This window comes from Gnatocerus cornutus, chromosome 5 (genome assembly GCF_029298725.1).
Source record: "Gnatocerus cornutus isolate USDA-ARS CGAHR chromosome 5, icGnaCorn1.1, whole genome shotgun sequence".
In the NCBI taxonomy this organism is placed as follows: Eukaryota; Metazoa; Arthropoda; class Insecta; order Coleoptera; family Tenebrionidae; genus Gnatocerus; species Gnatocerus cornutus.
This window is the reverse complement of record NC_142237.1, coordinates 19859539-19879291: the sequence shown is the minus strand read 5'-3', so window position 1 is coordinate 19879291 and position 19753 is coordinate 19859539. Positions and strand designations below refer to the sequence as shown.

At 36.2% G+C, this 19753-nt stretch overlaps 1 protein-coding gene across 4 annotated transcripts in view; it reads right to left on the bottom strand.

Moving 5' to 3' along the window:
• Positions 1 to 19753, bottom strand: part of LOC148175565 (growth factor receptor-bound protein 14-like) — a 55579-nt gene that overhangs the window by 23058 nt on the left and 12768 nt on the right. For 3 of the 4 annotated variants that reach the window (XM_088035454.1, XM_088035452.1, XM_088035455.1), the window contains exons 4-6: positions 13749 to 13879; positions 12633 to 12713; positions 9755 to 9934 (exon numbers count right to left, since the gene is read on the bottom strand). In XM_088035454.1, coding sequence (XP_087891580.1) covers positions 9755 to 9934; positions 12633 to 12713; positions 13749 to 13879 — 392 coding nt within the window. The remainder of the gene's footprint in view (positions 1 to 9754; positions 9935 to 12632; positions 12714 to 13748; positions 13880 to 19753) is intronic. The other variant, XM_088035453.1, reaches the window with a different exon arrangement.

The following is a 19753-nucleotide window of genomic DNA, read 5'->3' as shown; positions in this document are numbered from 1 at the left end:
GCATCTCAAAAAAATCACTAATAAAATCACACCTTACACTAATTGTCCTTTTGCAGGTGTAATTCATCGCGAAAATAATCTGTTTTTTATTTGCGTAATGTATGATTCGACATTTTAACGAATCCTATGGGAGCAAAAAAATTTAATGTGGGATACGTGCGCGTAACTCCCACTTTCCTCGCCACCACTGCTATAAAAGCGAATTAGTTAGTCACCCAACTCCGCCATGTGCAATTTTCATTCCATTTATTATACGGCCTACAACCTGGACCAAAATGGAACAGTAATAATAGGGAAATTCTATTTGTCACTGTCAATTAGTTATTATACTTAGTTCCAGCATTTAATTTGCAAAACAAATCGTCTCCTTTTGACGTTATTAAAACCGTGAAACTCCACCATAGAGAAACACTCTCCCTTTCAAACTCGAGGAAATTACAAAATTACAAACCCGACCGCAACAACCTTCAAACTCTTGAAGAATAAAGTCCGGGATTCCGAATAACAACCGAAATGGATTTTCCCCCACTCGTCTCACTTAAGCATTCTTAAAAGCCCCTGGGTATCATAAGTCATAAAACTTTTCATATTTTCAAAACATTCCAGTTCAAAAATGCTTTTAAGGACATTTGTCACAATTTCCAAGATCACAACCAAACTGTTTGTCTGGTGTTTCAACGGAGAGAAAAACGAGGTGACCATTATTGATAAAAGCCTCCCGGATTAATCCGGAGCTTTATTTCGGCCGTTCGTTCATTATTGTTTTCCTAGATAAAACGAGCGGCCAGGTCTGGCAAGACCATTAAAAAGTCCTCCACAGACGAGGGTGTAAAACTCTGCTCCGCCTTCCGGAGGACCATCCACGTTTCCGGTAAACAGATCGATAGATCTGTTCCCACAGAAAATCCTCTCGAAAGCTTTGTTCTTTCTCGATGGACGAAAAAGTAAATTAACGATATGTCGTTAAAGCGAGCGTGCACTTTGCGATGATTCAGAAATTTTTTAATGAATGGGCGATAAACCGACTTTTAATTAATATTTCACAAACAACAGGGGTTATAAAAATTATATTTGATTGTTCGGAGGAATCATGCGTTTATTCAAATGAAGTGAATCCGAATCCAACAATGACAGTTTTGGGGCGTAACTTGGAAAAAACTGTATTAATGAACCTGGAATCATAGTGCTAGCTAATACAAGCGTGCAGAAAAAACCCAACTTGACGCCGGACAAACCAGCGATTTAACCCTGGGAAAGTAAAAAACTAAGTAAGTTTATAACGTGGTTTTTGCAATTATTCCTGCATTGCAACAATGAGACTATTTATCATTATCTTTTTAATTAGCGGTATTACCCGATCTATTTGCAATAATTATTGTATAAAACTGTCAATTGATGGATTGTAATTGGTTGGTTTTATAATTCCAGTATTCTGTCGTTTATCATAACAAGAATTCCAATTACGATCTTTGAAAAAACTTGTTCATTCCTGTAGGTATTAGATATTTACATAACAAGTACGGAAAGTGACCAATTTCGCACGAGTGTAAAAATAGTATATTATGAAACGTGTTTCATAATGAACATAAAGTAGTAAGTGCGGCAAAATGCATTATGAACAAGTATCATACGCTATTTTTTCTATTTCGCCTTATTTTAAACGAAAAAACTTGATCTCGAAATCTAGGGAATTTTAGGGTAGTTGGCATTTGCAAAATGTTCGGGAAAAAATTCGAAATAGCTAAATCCAATTTCAGTCAGTTTGACAGGTGTGACGTTTTGAGGTTACCGGAGCGCAAGGGAGCCAAGAGAGCAAAGATGTTGATCATGATCATGATGGTTCTCCTGCATCCAAAGAGTTTTTCTCCGATGAATTATTAAGCCAAGTACAACAAGAAATAATAGTGTATTGGTTTAATAGTGTTAAGGTTTATCAAAACCAAAATCTAAATTGTCAACGTTGACGGCAGGTTGACGGTTTGTCTGCTGCAAACCTAAGAAAAATATATGTTCCTGGAAATATTGGCACGGGATTGGTTCATTACGATACCGAAATACGCTCAAACGCGTATCGAAATATCTTCATTATGAACGCGAAATAGAAAAAGACACTTTCCGTCGCGTTATGTACACTATTTTTCCTACGACCTTTCATCATCAGGAAGAAACCGATAAGTTTCGACAATAGTTCATTTCTTATCTATTCTAACTGTCATTTTTCTACAACCTCATAAAAAAGTGACGTATTCCACATAGTTAGATGCTTGATGTTTTCGTACATCAATTTACGAAAGTAAAAGTCACTAGTGTGATATGAATATATCCGCGCAGACCTGTCAAAATTGTCTTGTCAGAAACGAGCTAACAATTCATTTTTACCATTATGCATGTTGTTTTACAGTGGATCGTCTAGATATTTGAGACAAAAATACAAGAGTTACATTTGTATTTCAAAATAACTGTCAATTTTGACAAATCTGTGCGGATATATTCATATCACACTAGTGACTTTTACTTTCGTAAATTGATGTACGAAAACTTCAACTTTCGAAGTAATTTAACCGTGTGAAAAACGCCACTTTCATATGGGCTCGTAGGAAAAAATTATATCAAATTAATAGTTTTCGAGAGGCGGTCAAAAACCAAAAATTAATTTTTGCGCAACGGCATAATTATTTTGTCCGCGGTTAGGTGCTCTGCCGAATGACATTTTAAGTTTTAACTTGCCCAGAGATAACTTGACGTGTTTTTGCACCGTTATTAGCAAGTGGAAGAGCGTAAAATATAAACTTTAATTAAAAAATAAATATTAACTCTGCGATTTTTGTGATTGTCGGAAAAATATCGTGTACAACACGTGTTGAAAATTCGATTTCACACTAGCTTGCTTAAGCCACTCGCCTGCTGCAAAACTCGTGTGAAATCTTCCATTTTCAACACTTGTTATACAATATACTATTTTGTATCTGTCGTAGTTCCGAAAATATGGCGCAAAACAATGTGGGAACGTAAAATTCACTTAAATCGTTTCTAATTCAGTTATTTGTTGACGTACGGGGAAAAATAGCACAGTTTCGGATTTTGCGTGAAATTCTGCATTAAATGAGCTCGAGAATAATGTAAGTTTGCTTAACAAATAAACTAGACATTGACCGAAATAGGGTTTTATCAAAACATTGCATTTGATTTTCTAGATATTTTGATATAATTTTACATTGCAATCCCCTTAAAAATCCCCCCAAGAAAATCGTCTAGATATCTTGGAGCCGGTCCAATCAAAGTGTTTTTAAACTTAGCCTGATAACGTAAAGTTCACGCTGCCACCCAAAAAAGAGACAAAGTTTGTGTCAGTCAATCCGGTATCTTTTAGTCCGGAAAATTCACGAATTCGTGGTCGATTTCACGCCCATCATCGCCCGGAGTCGGTTAATTAAATTCGAGCGACATTTTTTTCTAGGTTTAATCACGTTGCACTGTCGTAAACATGAATTTCAATAAATGTCAGTTACAAATGTATCCTTTTAGCGAAGCGACTGGGAAGAATTGAATTTTACACCGTCGACAGCGTCGTCGTCACGAAAATGTATCTGGCATATGAACAAATAGGGAAAAAACCCTTAAATCCCACTATCGTAAACACAATTTGACGGAGGGTGAGAGCGTGTCTGCGCTATCTGGAAATTGTTGTTGAAACGTTGATTGCGTAATAAAAGCTACCCCGGAAGGCACATCAACTTTTCGGCATTTCCACGGCTTTAATTAAATTGGCGGTTTTCGAGTTATTAACTGACGGAAGCCGACGCTGCCGTGTGGAGGGATTTTTCCGAAATTGACAGACAATGCTCGGGGATTATTGAGATTTTTAGGTAGCATTTTCCTGTCGCTCCAAATGGAATTATGTAGAAAATTACATCGACTTGGCATTGCGTAATTCAAAGTAAGGTGTGGTAGGATACATTTGGTATCGCGGAAGAGGATCCTCTCATTATCTTATTTACTTTATTTATCAGAATTATGTAACTACTCGGATTTCGCACAGAAATGTTTATAAACAACCATTTTCCTGGCATTTCAGAGGCATGAATCAAACATTCCACGACATTTGTGGTCAAAAAGACCTCTCGCTCGAGTTAGATGACTACAAAGCCTGCTGGACTTATTTTTTTCGATAACGAGCTGGCTCCAACAAATTATGCGTAAGAACTTGTAGCGGTTCAAATATTACTGAAGTGAAGCCGCAAGAAAATTGTCCAATCTCTAACACGCACGCCAAGGTTATATAAAAAGCACTCGAAATCGCGATGGTACAATTACGTAACTCTTCGTCAAAAAAAGAATACCATGAGTTCAAAGAAAATTTATGGGACTGCACCCAAAATCCGGTTTGATTGATCGTTCTTGGTCTTCTGTTTGATAATCTTGCACTTCCTCTGCATCTCACTAGTTTGTCAACCCCAAAGACTTCTAAGTAGTGGAAAAAAATATAATTTCGTGGTGAGGCGCTTTTTCAGTTTTGAACTCGTTCATGTGCGTAATTATCGGTTTAGTTGCAACAATTAATTTTAATTAAATCGCACCGCAGCGTACAGCACCGATCCAAGGCGTAATATAACACGTTCGTCTTGAATTATTTCGAGTTAATAGGCTTATAAATATTCACTTTGTAAATTTCACTTTCAATCTGGTCTACAGAATTTCTCCCTAATTTATAGAAGACGCGTTCCACCTTCATTCCTTTGAGAGGACTTTTTATTATAAACACCTGTGCAATGCAGGTTACATGATCGTTTCTGTATGTTCTGTATGTTCTGTATGAAGCATATTAGCACGTTTGTGCTATAAATAACTGCCCACCAATAAAAATAGACAATTTTAATGCGAAAAGTTCACAGAAACATAAGAAAGAAAAGACACGTGCTGATTTAAATAAAGTCCAATATGTATTCAATAAATTAACCAAATTAGAATAATTTTGCACTCGAGCAGAGAAAATGCGGCATGTGACGCATTAATATTCAGATATAATTGAAAACGTACAAGAATTGTTGTATTTTTCCCACATAATCTCAACTTTTGCACAAGACCACCCTCACTGTTGCAGGAACGGAAATGTCTGCATAGAATCAGCGTGAAAACCAAAGAAAAAGTGTTGAAAGACGAGACCATTAAAAATATTTTCAGACATTCATTTCGTAACACCGGCGCTTCAATGAAAGAAGTGTAAAACTAGATTTCACTTCAAACAAATAAAACGAAACAAAACGAAGAAAAATCGAGACAAAAACAATGTTTGAAGAATTTTCCTCAACAGCTGAGTTATCTCGCTCCCACGATAAATCATTGCGTTTTATTTTTGTCTCTTGCAACCCATTCCACCAGCTGGTTACGCTCCTGGCTCGTGTCCGATTGGATCTGTTTGTTGTTATATTAATTTTATCGCTGTTATTTTCGAGCGATTTAACTATTATTTTATTGTCCCCGAAATCGTCCAAGTTTATTTGAATTCGTAAAACATTCGTAAACAAAGTATTCTCATTTTTATTTATTTATTTTAATCGTGTCTGAGGTTCATTTTTTTTCGCTCATTGAATCGATATCGACGCGTTTCGTTCTATCGTAGAATGGATAATCCGATTTGTCCTCTTGCCAGTCATTGTTCCTTAGATTCGATCGAAAGCACGTAGAAAATGGCCGGTAATAAAACATGCACACGTAATTGTGCACTCGCAAAAGACATCGTGAACCTCATCAGCATGCATTCGACCGTCGTGAAAATAATCATTATGCACTCGAAAAGACCGGCACTACACCTAGAATAGACAAAGAACGAACGATACGAGCAAATCAAAAATTGTTCGCCTGCCATCTTAATGAAACACTTGTCATTTTACGACGAAGAATCGTAAAATTTGGTAGTTTTGGTTTTTATTGCTCCATTTCGGGAGTTTTATCTAAACTGCTTGACAACTGGGGAAAGCGAGTCGGTGCGCATCCGCCATTTTTACCGAGCAGGCCATCTTGGACATGCTCTTTTGCGGAGGTGTCGGAAAGTGGCGACATCCTTCGACATCACGAAATTATTATACTATATACAGGGTCCGGCAACACTTGTGTCCACCCCCAAAATCGTCTTTAATTTTAAAAACAAAATTTTGAAAATTTGCATACGCTCATAGTTGACAAAGCTCTAGAAGCCGACCCAAAAATTTATTTTTTATCACTTATAGTTTTGGCGTCGCGACGCCTTAAAATGTATTTTTTAGCTAATTGTGAAGGTTTGCGAAATCAACCCCTAATTTAATTTTTTTTTAATATAAGTGTGTTAAAAATATCTCAGTTGATATTTTAGATCTAATGTGAATTGTATTCAAAATGTGAGGAAAAAATGCTGTTTTATCAAGTTAGTTTCCAATTTCATTACGTCAAAATTGGGAACTACGTTTACACCGGTCTGTCAACATGTTGTGTCACAAATGACATCTATCCTTTGGTTCGTTTTAGATGGTAACAAAAGTCTTACTTGGTGAAATTGTCGCTTTGTCGATGTTAATTAACGATTTCTGGTGTCCATAAAGTGCAACATGCCCGAGTTAATCAAAATTCACCTTCATATGAGTGAATGAAGTGACTTGTGAAATTTTGGTGTAAACGTAGTTTTTCACTGCACCGTCAAAATGTTGAAAACTAACTTGATAAAACAGCGCAAATTTTAAACACCATTTGCAGTAGATTTAAAATAAAAACTCAAATATTTGTATCACAGTTATGTTGAAAAAAAATTGAATTCGCTAATATTACCGCAAAAACTCAAAAATCGCTAAAAATTATACTTTTTAGGCGTCGCGACGCCAAACAAACCATGATATCAAAACAAATTTTTGTGTCAGCTTCTAGAGCTTTGTCAACTATAAGCGTATGCAAATTTTCAAAATTTTATCTTTAAAATTAAAGACGATTTTAGGGGTGGTCACTAGTGTTGCCGGACCCTGTATATAAAACGTGTACAGGAGGAACCCCTCTTTTGAAACGAGATTACCGATAATACTTTGGGAACAAATTTCTCCTAGACCTTCCTAGAGGAAGTTACAAAAAACATGCCTACAAATAAATCTGAACTTATTCTGTTCTGATGATATAAATAAAATATTCTTCATTGTATAATAATGAATGAACTTATAAACAACTTCAAGAGAATAATAAATTTTTCAACTGTCAACTACGTCTATCACAACATAGATTTTTTCAAACGTCAAAAATCTGACAGATTGTTTATATCAATTATCACGGTAAAAGTTAAATTTTTGTGCTTATGCAGACAAAGCACTTTATATGATCAGATCAGGCTCCATCGTAACAATAGAAATGTGTCCATTGCACTGAGTCTGCTTGAATATATTTTTTTTAAGTAAAATAGACTGAATTTTATTTTTAATCGTTCCAAAGCAGTAGATATTAGAGAGGCTAAAAATGCAAGTGTGTGTTGTGGCTTAATTCGGTACTCACTACACAAAAAGAGAGTAATCTATCACAGTACTTGATTTGTTATTTATTTTTATTTATGGGTGGTAAATTTTGCAGATGTCTTCATCAAAAACAAAATTTAAGAATCTGTTAATTCACTGCTTCTTATAGTCCTTTTGTGTCACTACTTCTGTGAGTACTCCAATTAGGCCATACAATCATTAATTGGTGCCTGCAATTGTAAAACTTGACAGCGAAGCTTCAAATGTTGCCCTATTGTGACCAGCATTTTTTACCTCTGATCTTGGGATCTGAAGTGGTTTGTAAATAATTGGTTTGTAAACAATTGGACCGCTCCATCCGGGTGACAAAGACTTTATTACTTAAAACATAATCGAAAAACGGAACGTGTAAACAATATTGTTTTTCTAAATTTTAATCTATTGGCGACTTACTTCAACAAAGTTGGACGTGCTAAATAAAAACGTTTAACTCTTTTGAGTTCTTATTTCTGGAATTAACTGGAATAACCGTGGCAACCAAAATTAAACTAGCAAGACGCAATTTGCTGTTCTGATACATAAAGAGCAGGTTTAGACAATAATTTAATTGAATGTAAGTTAATCTGGCAACTAATTTGAGAATTGCTAACATTTGATTGACAGAAAAACGGTTACATTGTATAACTTTAACATAATATTAAGTATTTAATCGAAATAAATCCTCTATGATTTATGCATTTTCCGGTTCAATTTCTTATAGCGAAGCCCGTTGGTCCTAATATTGGTAAAAAATGATTGTTTTGGTACGTAACTGGAATTCCCTGAAATGAATTGTCACAAACTCATAAAAAATATCAATAGCAGTCTTTTGGCATTTTGATAAAGAATCTGCTAATTCACTGGTTTAGTCCTTTTGTGTTGCTATAAAAGTTATAAATTTTCCGCGTACTGTTTGATTTTTTATAGCGAACCCCGTTGGTTTTTAAATTATTTTCTTTGATACTTTAATCTATAATTAAAAAAAATGTCAAGAACAATTATTATTTTTATCCATAAAAGTTTCAAATATTGAAGGACATAAACAAGTTTGCTAAATGTAAAATGAGAATTAACTACGTGGACCTCGGAGATCGGTAAATTTCGCTTTTTCGTGGATCTAGCTTTTCCGTGACCATCTTTGTTTTATAGTATAACAAATAAGAAATCAAAGACAATGGAAAAGCGAGGTCCACGAAAAAAGCGAGATTTACCGATTTCCGAGGGCCACCTAGTTTAGAAGATAATTTTTAGAAACACGCTGTATCTTCACCATGAAAAATACAAGTTCACCTTACAAAACGATATTATGTAACAAAACCTTGGTCTGGTGAAACGCTAGATTTATGCCACACAAAAGGTTTTTTCTTCGTTCTTTAAATAGTGACTAATTGAAATTTTCATTGGAGCGAACAGGTCAAAAGTTTAAGAAACAGAGAACAAAGATTCCATTTAATTAAAACAATGTACACGAAAGCTGAGCCTCTAAAAAACGAAATTTTTTACATAACAAAGAGGGTTGACACGTTTGTGTTTCCAGTTACCTAAGCGTTCCCTTGAGGCATTTAATTAGTTACCCGAGATTTTAAATTTTGGTGTAATTGAAAGTTTCCCGTGCAGTTTGTTAATTTCGCAAAATTACAAAATCGCATGTGAAATAGTCATTAAATAATACCGTGCAATTTTGATAATTACGCCGATTTGTCTACTTGTCGTTGCAACGATGCACTCACTTGACTGCATTAATTAAAGAACGTCAAGTTGGCACAAAGCACCAGGAGACACAGTCCGGCGACCGACAAATTTCACTTTTGCGTAAAGACCTCGTTACCGTCGTCGATTCGCAATATAACATCCACCCAAATCCAAAAATGAGCATAAAATCATCCCTTTTTAACCACGAAGCCAATCAAAGTGTTAAATTAAATTGTCTCTGGAATCGACGGAGCGTGACTCGTCCTCACGAAATTACTATTAGCATTTCATTTAAACAAAGTTTCATATACTCAGCACCCAGAAACCACATTAGTGATTATAACAAATGAAATAATAATTGAACCGTAAAAACCTTGAACGAAATTACGACACACGAAAAAAATCGTTACAAGAGAAAAGAATTATGGGTTTTTGAAGGCACGATAATGCAGCACAACTGTATTACTCATTGTCTTGGCCTTGTCCGACGATCTAAAGCACTTAGAAACAGGTGCTGCTATTGTACGTTTAACATTTGAAAAGAATTTTCTTCTACTCACCGAAGTTTCCCTGCTTTTGGCGGCTCGAAGGAACTTGGCCAAAACTTGGATCTTGTAAGAGAGGAAAATCTTCTTCTCCCGGAGCAGCAGGAACGCTTTACCCCAAGCCTGTTTCTGATGGTCTTTTATCCAAACTTGCGAAAACACCACGGGAAATTTGCCTTCTTGCAACACGAGATTCTGGAAAAATAAAAAAATGCCTGCATACCGTTGGAAAATTCTTGCGGTATCGTAATGATAGTCATTATAAATCAACTGAAGGGATTTTTTATCATTGGAAGCCGTTTAGAATTAATTAAACCGTTCGTTTCATAACAAAAACCATTTGCATTTGTTCGGGTAAATCGACTATAAATAAATGTGAATAATTTGTGGTGATCGAGTGTGTAATTAAATGATAAAAAGTGAAAAGATTTGCATAGTTGACTCACGATTTGTGTATTCGCTGTGCGTTAACTCTTGCTGCCATGTACTCGCAAGAATTTCAGCTTAGAGGAAAAAATTTCAATGGCGAACTGACCACCAGCCCATAACAAATGATAAAAAAAACACGATAAGGTCTTGAAAATGTAAAATCGTCCATTACCGGTCAAGATTTTCCAACAACCATTTGCATAAAAATCTAACAAATGTAACATAAACTTAACATACTTATCACCGGGACGAAAAAAAAAACTAATGCGATTTTCTTCCCCCGAGTTTTTTTCCTTTCCAGTCCGTTCCTGTCTCTGACCGTTCCAATCAACACGACGGAAGCCCGAATTCGATTTGGTGATTTCACGAAAATCGCAAAAAATCCCCGAAATCAGATTTGGTGATTTGATTGGTCGCCTCAGTTCCGGACTGATGAAAATCAGCGGGGGCTCTTTTCACGCCGCATCCGACCGTAATCAGGTCAGAACGCATAACATGCAAGAAAAGTTTGTCCATTGAAAAACTTTCTGGAGGTGTAGCCCCCTTCAAAAAGCAGTCGCAGTGATAAGTTGATTTGATGAACGTGTTTCGGCGATGAGTCGGGTTCGTCCCTTTCTTATCGGCGACTTTGGGTTCTTCTTCACGCTCCACTGACACGAATTATTACAGTTGTTGTTTGCAGTGTTAAATTTTCGATAGGCGCAAGAGCTCATAAAAAAAGAAATTAGGCGTTCAACAGTACGGAAAATTATATAGTTCGACTCTCTTTTGTAGGTGTGGGTTCTTGGTATTGGCCACATTTTGCTTTTGATTATGCTAATTGCATTATATCACGGGATAAGGAGAGTGCGTAATGTATTGCTACATCATGGGTCGGGTTCGACGAACTCTTCTTTCATTTTCAAAGCGCGTTACTTTTACCACGAATTCTTGCAAAACCGAAATTGTAGAAAAGCGAAAATTGATTAAATTAACAATAAACTGTTACAATGTTAAGTGTGATTATGATATGAACAAAGAACATGTTTAAATTGGTAATTCTGTATTATTAGATAGCTGAAATAATAACGTACATTATTCATTATCGCAAAGAGCACAGAAGGGTAATTGGTTTGCAATCATCAAAACAATTAGTTGTTACCCACTGTAAGTCTATTATAATAAATTATAAGTTGGGTTTTTAGCACCGTTTTCAATTATTCTATTAAAAAATTACAGGAAATCTATGCTTAAAAACGACCAACTTAATTAACCTTTGTCTGAATGTTGGGTATTTTACAGCAATTATTAATACTTAGGAATTATGATATTCCAATCAATATAATTAGCAAATGCTAGTTTTTCATTCATTCTTACTTTTCATTCATTTTATGCTGTATAAAACCTACACAAGTTCCGTTATAGGAATTATGTATTCTCCTTCTTTTCTGTTACTTTTGCTGCAATACGAATTGTACAATGTATCTAGTCTTCATCCACAAATTGGTTTTGAAATAAATACCCTCTACGTTTTATATTAAAATCACTTCCCATTTGCATTTATCCACAGCAGACAGATTTATCACGACGCGAAAAAGATTTATGTTAACAAATGCGCTGACTAGAGAAGCTAAAACAGTGTAAAAATTTAATAACTTCCTTGCCAGTTGACATCTTATTTATTTAATACGACTCAATTTCTTCTCGTCCAAGTCTAAATGAAATGTCATTGAATCGTTTCGCATAATTCTTCTAAACAATGATAATATATATCACAAGAACTTCCTGATGTGAACGTTTTTCTCTTCCTGGTGACTGGCAAAAGCCTTGAACTATCGAGAGACGCAACAACCTCGAAATCAAATGACTACAACAAACTATAAAACTCGAGCCAAAGAAAACTGATTTCAAGGGTTGATCCAGAATAGTTTGTTCAATGGACAAAATCGACGGGATAGATATTTTATGTTTACATCTTATAGGTATCATTATCATTCACTTCAAAAACAGTGTGTAAACACGATCAACAAATAGAAATGTTGCTATACAATTTGGATAAATAAGTACCATGGTACCATAGTGAATGAAGTCATTGCATTTTTTTTAACTAGATACCTAGTTTTTGAAGAGTTTTACTTTTCCTGGATCTTATCGAAATAAAGCAGCCAAAATCTATTGTTTCGCTCCAACACGAAACGACCCAACAACTTGTTTTCCCATATTCTCGAACAATACTGCATAATTAATTCGATCTAACGTTTCTTTTTTTTTGGAGGAGGTTAATTACCATCGTGATGGATGGACCTCAGGTTAGGTCGGCGGCGAAACGCTTTTTAAAAACTAGTTAAGTGTCAATTCAAGGAAATGCCACTTTCTCGTCACGCGTTCTGTCACTGACCTAACGTTTTTAAAGACTTGGCAACAGCAACATGTGATTTGTGCTGTTTCATATGCTAAACTAAAATCGTCCTTTTTGACTGCTCACCTGGAGGTAGGCTTCGTTGAGGTTCGTCAGATGCGGCAGGTCTTCTTTGGTCAGATTTAGCATATCGGAAGGAAAGAACTGCTGACATGAAAAACAAGAAAAACGTCAATAATTCACGAATATAAGCATCGTAATCATGTAAATGTAATGGAAGTCGGGAGCCATGAAATCGTTATTTATTGCATCCTCTCTGTCAGGATCGCATACATATTGTGACCGAATTTATTAAATAATGGCACCGACGTTTCGTGCCGGGATAACATTACTCATCTTCACAATAACGAAATTGAGTCCGGACGCTGTGCTCCTGTGTATTCGCGAAAACACGCATTTATTAATTCCCTCAACACTTTACAAAGCAAAAAATATGATAAACGAGCGGGATTTTCAACGAAGCGGGAAGGACGTGTTTGTGCCATTTTTTTGTGAGGCACAATTAACATAAAACGTTTTATTTAACAAAAAAAAACTGATACATTAGTGCATGCTTTTTCAGTTTCATTAAAATTCCGGTTCTGTCTTAATTGCTTTTTCAACGGTAAAGACATAAATAACTGCCATAAATATCAAAACTAATGTAAATTTCATTGATAAAAATCTCATTTCATAAGCGAAGGATTTAAAATTCATGGCACCCTCTGGTGGACGGTAGTTGAACAAACCGTGGACGCAGTTTAAGAGCGTTCAATTCGGTTTGCGTCCGCCTGCACACCAATAGATGGCGGAGGAGCGCTAGTTTCAAACGCGTGTATTTTGTGTTGCATAGATGGATACCATGAAAACCGTTTTCCACCAATTTTCGATTCCCCGATGGTTCAAAAGGTTCCAGAATTCAATCGTATGATTCCAGTTTTGTTTTTACTTTCCAATTACAAATTCTGCATCCGAAATTTAGTCGGCGACTCTTATCGTCCATCAACCACAAAATTAACCCTCTTCGGAAAGAGCACCCCCAAAAACCGATTGGACATCCTTGCAGATAACATCTGTTTACCCAATTCGATAAATCAACACTTGTAACGCCAAATTTTTTCGGTATCTTGCAATTAACCGAAACGAACAAACAAAAAACAATTCGATTGGAGACCCACTCGACTTGATGTCGTCAATACTTACTTGAGGATTGTGGAAGAACTCGTATTTCCTGTAGTCTTTTCGGAACACGTAGCGGAATTGGGCGTGGCGGGAGTATCCTCTCATATCGCGACAGGCGGACAGGACGTACTCGTGGTCCTCTAGGAACCGCTCTGGAACACAAGAAGTTAAAAAATGTAAACAATGATATTTATGTTGTATGAGAAAACAGCTTGTTACGCTCGCTTTTTGGCCAACAAAGTCACCAGTATGACAATAATTCCTCCCGAAAGAATGATGGATACTTTTGAACGGTCTTTACTACTCGCAAAACCCCAAGTGTCCCTAGGCATGTCGAAATTTACCGTCTAATCACCGCAGAGCAGCGGTACGATTAAGCAACCCCGTCGACTAACCCCAATTGCCCAATAAAACGTAATGGACTCTCACTTTGAACGACGTGCAATCTGGAAACGTCGCCATCGGGAGCGCGGGCTGATGGACCGTCGTGACGTAACAGGTGTCATTATTGACCTGATAAGGCCGTTTTTTGGACTGAACCCGTGAAAGGTCGGACGCGACGCACGAAATAGGTCATCAGGGCAATCGATATTTGTTTTATTAGGTTGGTAGTACGTGCATGTGTGAACGTGGACGAAAGGTCAATTCAATGCCTCTAATAACGAGCAATTAGAAGATGTCGAAGGAAACGAATGGGCGTAAGTAGTAAAACACATCAAAAGGGAATTACAATATTGGGAGCACATTGGCACATTTCCATGGCAAATTTCATAAAATAATCTCATAAATGTTTTGGTAAACATTACGAAATGTGAAAAATAAGACGCTCCACTTGTACGATGACAAATACAATAAAAATCGACCTTCAGATAATGAAGAGCGACAACAACAAAATAAAAGAAGAAACCGGTTTGATTTATTTGAGCAAAATTGGAGAAATAAGCGACTCATTCCGACCTTCTTAACCGACATCAAAAGTCACCGAAAGCACAGAAAAGCAAACATGATTCGATTACAAAGCAGTAGCTGTACGCTGTAATCATCAATTTCATATTTATAACTGCCATTTGTATGCATAAAGTGCAAGAGCATTTTATTAGCAATGTGTAAAGTTAATGGTAGTACATATTTTGTAATGACTGCATCACGCAAATGTGAGCAGTCTTCCATGACAACTTCCAAACATTAGATAACAAGTCCCGAAATCGCTACTTTGTTATTCAAAGTGTATATTTTGAGTTTTCAAAACTAAAAATACGACCTCGATGACAACTAGCTGCAATTAGTTCGTAAATAACACACGAAATGAAAAAAGATTTTCGCGAATCTGGAGCGAGAAAAACAAAACGAAACATTTGCAACTCGATACACGCGACAGCTCAGACGCTTCACTCCAGTCATAACAATTTTAGTAATGCGTAATTCGACCCAAAAGACACTCGCAGCAGATTGCCGGAGAGCTGATGCCAGATTTAAAACATTGGAAACTTGAAACGTTGCCGTCTGCCACGTCTCGGGGATCCAACAACTCAATTCATTCCACATATTAACGAAACACACAAATTTTACGGTCTTGTTTTCGTAAAAGCAAAATGTTCCTCTTTTTATCTGCGGCGCGCTTCGCTTTATGATCTTCCGCTATAAATAAAATGCAATAAAAACGCCGATATTGCATGCTGACCTGTCAATTATTGGCTCCCCTCGTAAAAAAAACACTCCGATGTGCGGAAAAAGGGATTTTACCGTCCGTCTTGGACGATTTATGACACTTGATTGACCAGAGATGGAAAAATGCGAGTTGGCACTTTTATGTGAAGATTAAAAAGGAACAAAACGGAAAAAGATGTTTTCTTTGTGCGAATAGGCGGCGATTTATGGAAGCATCCCAAGTAAATTATTTATTTGCTGGATTTTGTTTTTCAGAGGGTTGCATCTTCAGAATCAATTATCCATCGACCTTCGAAGAAATGAAAACCGGACGCTAACTTTCTCACAAATATTTATTAAAAGTTTGTCCCATCGCAAAAGTTTATTTTTATGAAATCTTGCCGTTGCGTAATGTAGCACGCGTTAGAATGTAAATTCGCGGAATATTTTGTGTTCAAAACTGGATTAAAAGTGTACTTTCGCCCCCGCGGTGGAAAGACTGTTAATTAAACAGAACATTTGCCAAAAATACAAAACAGTAAACAAACATGTTTATAAATACCATCGGATTTTTCCGAGATTAAAAAAAATCTTAGATAACACTATCTGGAGAAAAAATTAAGCAAGAAAAGTAGCAATTTTATTTATCAAACCACGAGAACGGAATCTACAAAAAGACTCGCTGTGAATGAACTCATGATACTCCTTTTATTGCCCAACAGGATATAAAAGGAGCTAAAGTAAGAGTGGACCATTCATAAGGATAAACATCACTTTAAACCATATTTCAGGATCCGTTTCGGATTTTCTTTTTTATACTCGTTACAGTTGTACTCTTTTCATTGTGTTCCATCTAGGCATTGTTTGTTCACGCGGTGTTATTTTTTTGTTTATTCCACCGACATGAATTTTGTATTGATACAATCACGGTAAACAGCTTGTTCTACCGGAAAATTCCGGAATTTTGACGTCGTGGTGAAAAATCGAATTTTGATGAAGAAAAATCGCCTCGTTATACTCATTTAGTGGAAAACTGGAAAAAACCATAAAACAGGAAAAAAGATTAATACGTTAAGCAACGAAAATGAGAATAACTGAATTTGTTCCGATTCCTATTGTCGCAGTAATTCTTCAGTTTTATCAGATACTTGTTTCCGGTAATAACCGAATCATGACATCGATGACAGCAGCTGTTGTTTTTTCCACCATTTTCAAGTGTCATTAGTTATTACCCATCATAAATAACAATTATTTTTTCATCATGTAAAACACTGGTAATCAACTCAACATCCTCCCATTCCCACAGGAAATTGTCCGAAGGAACGATCGCATGAAGACATCCATGAAGACGCTAATTAACCGGGAATCGTTTCGTTTTTGAAATTTTCTCATCGTTTTAACGATTGATGATTGGATCTTTATTGCGGCGACAATAAAACGTGTAGGATCGCATCAACATAAAAGAACGAGAAGTAATATCCTCGACACCATAATAACATACATCATAACGGAAAGAAACGGGTCTAATGTGCTTTTTCGCTGAGAGAAAAACCGATTAATAATGCAGCTTCCGAGTCCTTGAACACAAATAGCCGCATAACACGTGAGAGAACGAAATTTTCGTACATGTGCACATCAGCAGGTGTTTACAAAGTAGAAAATGCCAAGCAACATTGAATTGAAAATACAATATTTACGTCGAGTAGAAAAATAACATTATGGACTAAAATTTCTTATCTGACGTGTCAATGATTACGCCAAATAAACAAACAACGTGTGGTGTCGTTGAAAACAAAAAGGTGCAAAGGGTAGATAAACGCGACCAAAACAAAAAACAAACAACAAAACAACCGAAAACACGTCCTGTTATTTTTCAGCGCTGAACTCATTTTCGGTTAATTGGATGCCGATAAATGGACGAAAGCACAAAGGTTAAGAGACAATGAATGTCAGTGTCAGGGCGACAAAGGACGTCCTACGCAGAAATGGGGCTTCAGAGCCGCACAGGAACGAACAACGAATTGTTTTCGTTGTGACGTCACAACTCAAGAAGATGAGAGGTCAAGGCTGGAAAAGTCGAAAAAATTGACGTCTTCACGTGGAGTTCGATCGACGTGCGCCGCCCACTTAGGGGATGAAAACACATCATTAATGCATAATTGGCGAAAGCGACACTCCACTCGTTCATTTTTATCAACGTCACCCTTTAAATAATAAAAAGAGGTTTTACATACAACCCCGTGACGCTCTGTTTTTCATTGTTGCATAATCATTTTAACTCGGAGATCATTGTCGCGTTGAATTTTTTAAGATTCCAACATGCTAATCAAGAACCGCTTTGCAACTTCATTGAGAATGGTAATTGATGCACAAGTATCACAACGATTTGCAATTTTCGCTTTCTACGTATGTCTTTAGTGTTTGCTTGAACATTCCTGGAAAATTTCCTACAGATTTGCTTATGTGGAATGCGTTTATAAGATAATTATATGAAACATGAGCGTAAGAAAACGGTCGAAATTTGCATAAATAATAATGTACCGAGTCAATCAACAGGTTTGTCAATTTTTTAAACCTAGAATAAGCAAATCGAAACGTGAAAATTTCGTTGAAAACGTCACTCTTCAGCGTCTCGTAAAGTAAGCTACCGCCGTCGTTCCAATCAATCGCTCCCATTTTAGTACCACACAATTACGATTGCCAATAAAAGACACATCGACTTCACAATTCGCCAATAAGAAATCATGACAAATCGATTTTCACACAAAGACGAGTCTGATATCACGTTTGCTGCCATATTCACCGCCATCTTTTCAATTCTCGTTGAGGTTAATGAGCTTTTCAACGTAATAAACAAGTTACGATTATGCGAACGAGTCGTTCACCAAGGAACTAATAACATTTTCTTGTTTGCACGCAAACACGCAAGAAACGATCCCAGAGGATTTCCACCATGTACATATTTCGTCGCTTTCTTTTGAATCCATCCGACTCTTATTTTTAGGTGGTCGGAAATAAATAAGAGAGTTGTTTGTCGCTTTGACGTAGGTCGTGTTTACCACGACTGGTTCTCGCATAAACAAGAATTGAAACCATGAGAGCGAGTGCATCCTCGGCGGAACAAGATATTACACGTACTGTTCATCAAACGCTCTAGTGCGGTTATGGCTTTGACTTTTTAAATCGTTTACAGCCACTTTACCGCAAACCCCCATAATAACATAATAACCCTCAAGTGGTTGGGTCTTATCTGCCTTGAAATGAACCGTAATAAATATTTTTATCCAGCTGGTCAGTCTTACAAATCGAAGCAATGAAATTCCTCAAAATACGACTTGAAGTGCAATTGTATGAAACTTACAAATAGAATTATAATAATTATCTTATAACTCGATTGATTGACACGGTGAACTTGTGGAATGAACTTATTATCTCACGTAAACTATAACAAGATAGCCAATTATTCTGTTTTATTTATTTTTAAGGTATTCGTATCTCAACCTGTGGTTGAACTACCTCAACGATTTCGATAAATTCCATGTTGTCGCCATTTTCTTGAAGATCAAATTCGTTGTGATTCCAAGGTCTCCACATAATGATTCTTTAATTATAATAAATGTAGTTCTAATTTTATATAAAACATACCTTTATGAAAATAAAGATCTGCTATTGTTAGTCTTGAGAAAGACTGTTTGAAATTCGAACTCGAAACTCAGGAACCAAAAAAAATACAGAAAAAAGGGAAGACACACGTTGACGAAGCTGAATTTTACTAGAAACTGATTCTTTTCAAAATTGTAAGCACTAAAGTAAATTTTCACCCTCACATTTGCCCTTTTACTTTATTTTTAAACCCACATAATAAAAGAAACTGGAAAGTCCCAAAAACTTGGCGTCTTGGTGAGTTTATATACCTGAGATAATCAGATTATACCATCCATTTTTATCCACTGTCCAAGAAAATCTCATCCCCTCATTAGCCCTTTCTTTGCAGTTTATGAGGGTCAAAGATCAAATATGCCGAAAAAACATTGAAACTTACGGTAATCCAGAATTCCTAGACGTGTTTTGAATGTTGTGTCTTGATTATTGTTATCAGTCAGCTCTATTAAGTATAGCAATCAATAAATAGACGTCTAAAATCAGATAGTTTTAAAAATTAATGTTAATTTATAATCATTCATCGCTTTATATAAATTAATGTTGATGATTTATTGAAAAAGAATCATTTTAAAAACTTTTTCCTGTATTCATATGATTAAAAATAATTGTAATTGTACCTAGACTTTCAAATAACTGCTCTATCAGAATGATAAGCGCTAGCTACTTCGAGGAATTTCATTGTTTCGATTTGTAGGGCTGACCAGCTGGGTAAAAAT